Source organism: Pelmatolapia mariae, linkage group LG18, assembly GCF_036321145.2.
Source record: "Pelmatolapia mariae isolate MD_Pm_ZW linkage group LG18, Pm_UMD_F_2, whole genome shotgun sequence".
Taxonomy (NCBI): Eukaryota; Metazoa; Chordata; class Actinopteri; order Cichliformes; family Cichlidae; genus Pelmatolapia; species Pelmatolapia mariae.
In genome coordinates, this window is record NC_086243.1 from 33489193 (window position 1) to 33499815 (window position 10623).

General features: G+C 40.2%; 1 protein-coding gene across 1 annotated transcript; it reads left to right on the plus strand.

Annotated features, from left to right (window-relative positions):
• The first annotated feature begins 226 nt into the window (after positions 1-226).
• Positions 227-1897, plus strand: LOC134616197 (uncharacterized). Its single transcript, XM_063460927.1, has one exon. It carries the CDS (start codon positions 227-229, stop codon positions 1895-1897), a length of 1671 nt encoding a protein of 556 aa, XP_063316997.1.
• The last annotated feature ends 8726 nt before the right edge of the window (positions 1898-10623 follow it).

The window sequence follows — 10623 nt, forward strand, 5'->3', positions numbered from 1 at the left end:
TTTTATGTCTGTTTAACGTACAAACTAGATGATGCTTTTCTAGTTAAAAATAGAGTTGAATTCTGTGTATTTTAATTTTTGAATACATATTTCATCTGCAGATCAGGGGCTGAAAGAACATCTTAACAACACAAGACCCTGACTGCGCAGAAGCCACTATATTTGTTCCTGAAAGAAGAAAAATTTAGATCTTTGTAGTAAATTTAATAACTGACGTACAACAATAATGTTGAAATATTTCAAACGAGAAGAAGAGCCAAAAAAGCTTTCAGATGCTATAAAAAAAGATTGCAAACAATCAAAAACACATACAGGGCCTCTCCCTGTTTATATAATTAAACCCAAAAAAAATGATAAATTCAATGTAGATGGATGCAAGAGTTTCACTTTTGGGAAAGAGTCCAGTAAACCTAATCGCACCATAATGGTTCTTGGAGCTACCGGTGCTGGGAAGTCAACTCTCATCAACGGGATGATCAATTACATTTTAGGTGTTAAATGGGAGGATCCATATCGCTTTAAGTTAGTTGATGAGGGTGAGTTAACTTCACAATCTGAGAGTCAGACCTCTGAAGTCACTGTGTACAAAGTCAACTACCAGGATGGATTTGAAATTGAGTTCTCTCTGACCATTGTGGACACTCCAGGCTTTGGAGATACAAGAGGCATAGAAAAAGACAGAGAGATTGTAGAGCAGCTACGTAATCTCTTCTCTGCTCAGCACGGTGTCAGTGAAATTGATGCTGTGTGTTTTGTAGCTCAGGCTGCTTTAGCACGACTCACACCAACACAAAAATATGTGTTTGATTCAGTGCTCTCAATCTTTGGCAAAGATGTGGCAGAAAACATCAGGGTTCTGGTGACATTTGCAGACGGTCAGCGACCTCCAGTTCTAGAGGCCATCAATGCTTCAGGAGTCCCATGTCCTAAAACAAAAGACAGACTGCCGGTTCACTTCAAATTCAATAACTCAGCGCTGTTTGCAAATAACCAATCAGCTGTAGCAGAAAGCATGAGTGATGACGATGAAGAAGAAGGTGGCTTTGATAAGATGTTTTGGGAGATGGGCACAAAAAGCATGAAGAGGTTTTTTGCTGCTTTGAATAAAATAGAAACCAAAAGCTTGACACTGACAAAGGAGGTCCTCAGAGAAAGAAAGCAGCTCGAGAATTCAGTTGAGAATCTGCAGGAGCAGGTGAAACTTGGGTTAGCCAAGCTTGAGGAGATAAAAGAGACGAGTGAAAAACTTAGACAACATGAAGCAGAGATCAGCAGAAATGAAAACTTTGAATTTGAAGTTACTGTCAAAAAGCCTTATCATGATGACATTTCTAGGACTGGAAACTACATCACCAACTGTCAGCAGTGTCATGCCACCTGTCACTACCCTTGTGCCTATGCAAATGATGCAGATAAAAGGAGCTGTTCAGCAATGGGATCAGATGGATACTGTACTCAATGTCCAGGAAAGTGTATTTGGAGTGTACACTTTAACCAGAAGTACAGATGGGGCTATAAAGATGTTAAAGAAAAAAGAACAATAAAGAAGCTGGAAGAAAAGTATCGGGAAGCCAAAGGAGAGAAGATGACTGTTCAGAAAGTGATTGATAAACTGAATGCTGAGTATGACTGTTTGCAGGCTGACGTAGTGAAACTGATGGAGAGATCTTCCAAGTGTCTGAACAGACTTAAAGAGATAGCACTGAAGCCAAACCCTCTGTCCACTCCAGAGTACATCGACATGCTTGTTGAAGGAGAGAAATCTGAGGGCAAACCAGGCTGGAAGCAACGGGTTCAGTCTCTGATGTCCATGAAGGAAAAAGCAGAGACAATGGCCAAAATAGAGCAAGGCAAGAAACTCCTACGTCATCAAGAATCACTTGATGTTAATCCTTAGCCAAAGCCATGAAACAGCACATAGTCACAGGCAGTCAGATAATGATAGAGGGTAAAATCACAGCCAGCTGCAGCAACCTCTGAATGATTTTAAAGTTTCACCACTTTTTGTATTTATGATTCTGAAAGTTTAGAAAGAATATGTACTTGACCTACTACAAGCAACTTCAAAGTTAAATAAAACATAATAAAATTCATTGTTTTTTTAATTTCCTGATCAACTGTATTTTCTTTTCTACTGGTCGACACGTCATTCTCATCTTCATGCTCATTTTAAAATGTATATGTTTTCTTTTTATTTATCTAAGGTTGAATCATTTAATTTGTATAGTATTTTTTTTCTCTCTTATTTTCTTTTCTAAATGTACTTGTATATTGTTCACATATTGAAATAAATTACCAATCATCATAAAATTTTTTTAATCAAAAACAATTAATCATGTCCTTTCTAACCTTAACTCTTCAATGAATTTTCTGATTCTAAGATAAATAAATTGGTTAATATGCTTTGGCTTATGAGTACTACTTATTAAAAGATTTAAGTGAATGCATATATTTGAGCCTGTATAAAATCTAAAATAAATTAATTGTGATTCAATTTCTTCTTCTTCTTTTTAAAAAATATGTATACTATATCATTCCACCTTGGAAAAACAACAGTTCAAAGACAATTAAAAGCAAACTATTGGCAAACATTCATGTCCATGATGAGTGAAAGTAAACTTCTGACTATATATCAATGCCATCTTCAGTCATTGCCGTGGCAATAGGCAGTCACATAAGCCATAGTGTTCGAACAGTTTGAGCCTCTTCAAGCTTTCTTAGTACAGAGTGTTAGAGTTGATTCTTTAAAGATTGTCATTTGTGCTAATATATATATAACCATTGCTTGTATGTGTTTTGATAAAATGTTTCTTCCATATTAGGTTGCGTACTTAAGATGTAGGAAGCTGTCTCGTCGCTATAGGTTTCCATTGTACATTTAGAAACCACAAGCTTCTGGTTTTATAAGTTTAGCAGGACTGCTCACTTCTGCTTTTGTACATGTTGGTTCGTTGAAAGGTCACGCCATAAATGGAGTGACTGAAGATGTCTTTAAAAGGTCGAGCCATATATGGTGTAACAGGAAATAACACACACACAAACACTGACTTGCTGAGATATTTGTGTAACTGCTTATTGTCAATAAAAGAGATGACGAGGGAGGTCAGGTTCGGAGTTGGCTGAGAACCTAGTTAGTACTCCTGGGACACAAGCTTTTCAGAAGCTAGAAAATTTGTTTTCTAGCACAGGCAACTGTGGTTAGCACACCAAAAGGTCCAGAGTTCGACTCCATCACCTGGCCGGGCCTTTCTGCATGGAGTTGGCATGTTCTCCGCGTGTTAGGCGTTACTAATCACTTTGTTTGATTTCTGACGTCTAATGTGTTCATACACCTAGTCACTGATTAAAACAGCAGAAAAAAACCAAGCCATTTAAGTTAGCAGGAATCATGTGTTCTGATTCTTTTTTTGTAGTTAAACTCTTGCTGCTGTTGCTGCTGCTGACTGTATTCACAGCAGTATGTGGCTTTAGCTTGTTTCCTGCTGTCTTCTTATAGGCATCTCTATTACAGCCTACTGCAGTAACATACTGACTGTGGATTAAAGCCTCATATTTCTGCACTTTCAAAAACTGAAAAGATGCGATCAGTTTTACTTGTGCTTTGTACTTTTAGTGTTTTTTTTCCTATTCTCCCCATTCCCCCTTTTTTTGCTCTTTCATTCCCCCATTTCTTTTCCTCCTTCATCTTCTCTTTATTACTTCTCCTCCACCTGAGAGGAATGAGAGGGGGGGGCGCTGCCCTTGCGGCGACCAGCAGTTTGTGTCTGTCAGTCAGTGTCAGTGTTTTAACTTGTTTTATTTCATTTTTAAGTGATGCTTTTTATTTTTTGAGCCTGAGGAAATCCTAAAGCATTGGCTTGTGCTTTGTGGAACTCTCTTTTTAATGAAGATAGTTTTTTTTTTAAATTTCGCATGGTTTTATTTTCAATCCTGACGGTTGTTTGGAGTCATTGCTACTCACAAACAATTACATACTGTAACAGCAGTCAGGCGAGCAAGGAGCGGCTAGCAGGTCCAGCGGGCATGTGGTGTGGAGGTTAGCCGGAAAACTCAAAGCCAGTCAGTTAAATTAAACAGCAGACCTTTATTCATTGTCAGCAACATAAGACCATACAAGCCAGGTCTCCACGGCTCTACTCTGTCCGTACATACACGTGCGGGGATCGGTAGTCGCCGGCGCCAGCCCGTTACAATGGCAAGGTTTCTCCTGAGAACAGAACATGAGTAGCATGTAATGGCTGCAGCTCTCCTGCTGCCAGCCGTACACATGAACACCAAAAACAACAACAGCACAAGCAGCGCACAGGTTTAACACTAGAATTACTGAGCCTTTTTGCCCTGGTGCAAGTCCCTACTACTAGATTTACTAGCCTGCGCAGATTTGCGTAAATTCCCCCCGACCTTAACACCTCTTGGCACCCCGCTGAGATTTTCACAGGTCTTCAGCTCCATTGTTCTCCTGCTTTTGTTGTGCAAACACACCCTCCCCCAGCCCCTAACCATGAGAGATTCAGGTCTTTCCTTCCCTGCAAGGCTACTTTCCTTCCTTACCTGCAGCGTACTATACACCATGGTAGTTTCTATGTGCAATATTTCTCATATGCAATATTAGTTCTTGTCAATCCTTGTCACTACATTGGATGCCTGGCCATAAACATATATACACAGAGTTGTACATATATTTATATATTTATATAGCTACACCTTGTATAATATGCATAAAGTCTAGTTATACACACAGACACATCTATATCATATATATATATATATATATATATATATATATATATATATATATATATATATATATATATATATATATATATATATATATATATACACATACATATATATATATACATATATATGTATGTGTATATATATATATATATATGTGTATATATACATATATGTATATATACATATATATAGATAGATAGATATGTGTGTGTGTATACATACACCAATATTTTTGAATACTCGTGTCCATATATATGTTTCCAGATTGTTTGTATAGTGTACTTTCTATATCGTGCTCTGTCCACTTTTTTGCAATGACAATGCAGATTTTCCACTTGTGGGACAAATAAATGCAGATTTGCTGTGTGTGTGTGTGTGTGTGTGTGTGTGTGTGTTTGTGCAACATTGGCATTTGTTTACTCAGATCCAAGGCAGGCCAAACCTCTGTGTTACAACCTACATACAAAAGACACACATTCACAATATATGGGTACACAAGTCTGTTTTATTTCAAAGTGTTTCAAACTTTACAGCGTTTGCAGACCCATTGTCCATCATCCCTGCATTTGGCACAGGTGAACTTCTGACATGTTGCACAGGTAAACCTGCTGGGATTCCTGTTGCAGCTCTCTTGCACCTGGCACTGCGTTGTCTTTACAGTCCCTGGCACAGCAGCTGCAGCAGCCTACCTCTGTGCTAATATTTCCTTGTGCTGCATGAATCGGCAACGAAGTTGCTGAGCTAGAAGACTCAGAAACAATCTTCTTTTGCCTGTCCACCCTGTACATGCCTTGTACAAAATGTAGGCATTCACTGCCGCCAGGTCCAGCATATTGTAGAAAACCGCTACTGGCCACCTGCGTGTTGCTGATCTTACGGAATACATCCATGCCATTTGGTCCAACACGTCTACATCACACTGTAAAAGCAGAGAGAGAGAGTCATGAGTATATGTTTTTTTCTATAGGCCTGTATAGCACACATCAGAAAACATTGTAGCACTGGTGTAAAATTGTACACACATTCACATACCTCCATGTGGTTATAGTCTGTTATCGTGTTGGGTTTCCTCTTTCTGCCGTCACTGATCGTCACGTCTTGGTGCATGGAACTTAGAACACACACAGTCTTGTTTTTTTTAGGTGCATAAATTGTCAAGGAGACACTGCCACTTCTAAGCACTGAAGTGGAGAATACCTCTCGCTTTGCAGTATCTTTTGCAAGTTGAGGAAGTTCACGCCGGACTTTATTCACCGTGCCCAGTAACGTTGTTTTGTGCTGCAGCAGTCTGTGCGACAGTGACAGTGAAGTAAAGAAACTGTCCGCTGTGACATTTCTCCCATCATCCAAAAACGGCTCCATCAGTTTCATGACCACGTTCTCTGCCAGCCTCTCTCCCTTCTGACGACTGGGGTCCTTTCCCAAGTAAGGAGATGCACTGCAGACATATTTGGTGTCCAAATCCGTGGCCATCCAGAACTTGATCCCAAATTTGTCTGGCTTGGTTGCAATATACTGTGTGAATGGACAACGAACCTTGGTAGGGAACAGCTGTTCCCTACCAAGGTTCGTAGGGAAGCTGGCAACAACGGTCGTGCATTCAGTATAGTTGTGACTTCCGCAAGAAATGTGGTCAAAATCTTATGAGTAAGTTGAAGCATTTCTACCAGGCATTTCTGAAAGTTGTAACACAGAGGTTTGGCCTGCCTTGGATCTGAGCAACTCTGAGTGAGCAAATGCAAATGTGCCAGGCCTCAAGGATAATGGGTGGTTTGCACAACAAAAGCTGTAGGAGAAACAAGCTGACGACCTGTGAAAATCTCAGCAGGGGTGCTTAACACCTCGGGACTTGCACCAGAAAATAAAAAAGCCAGTAATTCTAGGGGGTATTGGGTTTAGGGAAGTTACGCAAATTTGCGCAGGATAGTAAACCTAGTGTTAAAGCTGGCGAGGCATGATTGTAGATGCCGTGAAGGTGAATCGATCTCACCTGCAGCGGCATCGCAGACCACAACTCGCCACAATAATAAAGCTTTTTTTAAATTTAATTATAAATAAATTATTTCTCCTAATTATGTCCTGGGTTTTAACTATTTAATAATAAATGCCTAGAAGACTGGCAATCTTGCTGGGTATCCAGTTACGGAAGCAACACAATAACAAGAGAATTCTGAGTAAAACCAAAGTTACTTTCCCTAGTAACTAGTTACTCTGAAAGTAACGAGTAACTTGAAGTAACTGAGTTACTTTTGATAGAAGTAACTAGTAATGTAACTAAGTTACTAATTTAAAGTAACTTACCCAACACTGCTTGACACTGAGACGAAGACTGCACCAACTTTAGGATTAGTAAATGTTGACAAACAGCCGGTAAGAAAAGGGTGGATGCTTTGCTTTGTTCTGTTTTTTTGCAGGAGCAGGAGGACAAGAGAGACTGGAGGGGGAGACTGTAGCTTCACACGAGAGTGTGGAACTGCAGACTTAACCCTTTGGCTGCTAATTTTGAGTTACTGATTTTTGCATGAAGAAAACTGTGTTTTATTGGCTGTGTTTTGATTAGAGTATCACATTGCATGGTTGGGAAATGCAAAGGAGGGGACTGCCACTCTCAGTGTGGAGGTTTCTAAAAAAGACGAAAGTGTAAATGTCGTACTTTTTCAGAAAAAGGAGGGAGATTGGACAACATGGAAAATAGACAAGAAAATCAGCGGAAAATCAAAATCAGCATACTTATACAGCCGCATATCACCTATGGCACTTAAGTAATCAACATGGCTGAAGGAATGACATTAAGGAAACATCAACAACATGACTGCAAAAGAAGCTGTTGTGGACATCAGATTGACATCAGATCTATAAACTGAGCCACTGGTACATCCAGATCTTGAGAAAGCTTGCTATGGTTAATTAGAGCCTTGAAGGAAACATCACACAATCTGCCTTAGCTCAGGTGGCAGAAATTTTGTCTCTCACCAAAGGCAATACAACTTTCAGGAGGAAGAAGGAGTAAAGCATCTATACAGACTCAGCAGACCTGACAAATGAATGCGCTAACAGAGGAGTCATCACCATCATTTGACAGAAGATGACATTAAAACAAAGAGGCAGGAGCCTACAAGATCAGTGAGCGGATGGAGAAACAAACAACACAGAATAGTGGACGTACATGGTGAGAGATCAAGTTGCCCCAACAAAACTTGGTCAACTATTGTTAAAACCACCACATGGTCCTTCACATGAGAGCAGAAACAGACTCAGAAGAACATGGAAGGCCTGTAAGTGACACCCACACATGGAAGAGATGGTGGAAAACTGTGTGAGGGAACGCAACTCCTGTAATGAATACGACCCAAAGCAGCTGTACCAGTGTTTAAACAGGGAAGTTTACAACACTGGAGGCTCCTTTTGGGGACATGAAAATGGATTCTACAGACATGAGGAGCTGACAAAAAGACACCAAAGAACATGGAAATCTTCTTGTGATGGTGGACAGATTCACCAACTACGAAGAAGCAACACCCTGGAAAGAAAAGACGCAAACCCAGTCATAAAATGGCTGTGAAATGAACTGATACCAAGACATGAAGTACCGAGAACCGTTAAAAATCAGACAAGAGATTCCACTGTAACAACGAACATCTGAAAGAAGTGGAGAACAAGTTCTGACATGATTAATCACTGGAACATCTTACCATTCAGCATCGCAGGCCATTGTAAAAGGCCAATTAAATATTTTACAGGAAAATCGCCAAAACCAAAACAATAACAAAGGGTATGGTATGATTTGTCACGTCCAAAACAGAGCTGTGTAATGATAAACCCTGGTCCTATAGCACCCACTTGGCCACACCACCAGTTTTTCGCAACCAAAGGAGGGTAATTACAAATGTTCGAGGGAAGAATATCACCAAAAAGTGGGAAAGGTAAGCCCTGATGGGTGTGATAACACCATAAATGTCACTTATGGTCAAATTCTTAAACTGTGACACCAAGCATAAAATTTAGAGACAGAGAGAGAGTTCTAGATAAACATAATTTAGCTAACCCCGTAGGGATTGAGGGTGAGAATCTATACTATTTTGAAATAACACTAAATATAATGTTGACCATGTTGATTATGTTTATTCCAATGTGTAGAGATTGGCTAATGTGACCAGGGAATGTAATACACAGGACTGTCAGAACAGTCGGCGTTAAAGTCACCTTTCACAGTCCAGACTAGGATGGCGTTGGACATCCTCGGGATTGAAAAGGGTTGGTGTGATCAAGGTGTGGTTTGGCTAGTTGTATGTATATTTCAAAATCATACAGCTCTGGAGGGGCCAGTTACCAGGGCATGGAAGGATGACAGACATTATCAAATGAGGAGAAGGAATTTTCTGGGATTGAAGATCCTCTGGATGAGTGGTTGACTGATCCATGCAGAAAATAAAAGCTATTATTTTATCATTGACTGGTAACTGAGAATTGGCCATATTCACAGCTGTACTGACTTGTTGTGGACGCAGTCTGTTTCATGTTAAATGAATCTACGTGTATTTGTTAATGAGTAGTGATGGGTCGATCGTGAACGAAATGGCTCTTAGAGCCGGATCTTTGACGTGAACGGCGAGCCGGCTCCTTATTGCCAGCCGTGGGTTTTTTCTTTCTTTCTCTCACCCTCTCTCTCTTGCACGTTTTTTTCCGCTTCACGCTGGGAAGAGGGGGGAGTATGGGCTCAAAATGTGGTCATAAATATTTTGTACTTGTAAATCAGTTTTGTACTTGTAAATCAGGATTTGTATGTGTAAAAAGAATTTGTGTGTGCGTAAAAAAGATTTGTGTGTGGACTTAGCCAAAAAAAACCCCAGCAACCCTATTTTTCTTCCTTTCATCAATGTCATGTCAATCACAAATGGAATAATCCAATCAGAGAACAGATGGGTTTGCCTGTCGGAGGGGCGCTTTTTTGAACTGCAGGTCCTTGAAGGGTAATACAGTTTGAAGCTGGAGGATCTCTATATAAATATCTGATAGCAGCTAGGTCCGCTAACTTTCAGCAGCTGTTGAAAGGATAAAGTTGTGGTATGTCAGTGGTTAGAAATACCATCATTACTTTAGGATTAGTTTAACACAAAGTCAGGGCTGACCCGGGAGCATTGCTGTGAGTCACAGTGCGCACATCGGACGCAGGATGTGCTGCTCACTCCTTCTAAAATCAAAGGATCCAGAATTTGTTGCGCTGGCTGCTGGGCTCTGTGGGTTTTTGCAGCAGCTCTACCTGTACTAGATGCACCTGCTCCTTGTCGTTTCTGTCTCTGACTTTATGTCCTCTACAAGAGTTTCTGTTTTTTTTGCTAGTTCTTCAAATGTTCAACAAAAACATGTATGCTAATTCATAACGAAGAAAGCTTTGTAATGAAGACTGTCATTTCCAAAACACTGCCCCCCCCCCCCCCCCCCCCCCCCCCGCGGTCCGCAGCGCTGTTGAAAAGGCTGTGGAAGTCCCTGTATTAAGCATGTAGACCTGTGACACAAAAATCACCAAACTCGGACGACCACAGACTGTTTTCCTTCGTGGTGATGAAGGGAAACGCTGGGTTGGCATGTAAAAGGGCATTTATTCCCTTCAAAGACCTGCAGTTCAAAAAAAAGCGCCCCTCCGACAGCCAAACCCATCTGTTCTCTGATTGGATTGTTACATTTGTGATTGACATGACATTGACCAATCAGATGAAAGGAAGAAAAGTAGGGTCAAAATTCGTACTTTTAACTTGCAGGGTTTTGTTTTGGCTAAGTCCACACACAAATCTTTTTTACACACACACAAATCTTTTTTACACATACACAAATTCCTTTTACACATACAAATCCTGATTTACAAGTACAAAATATTTATGACCA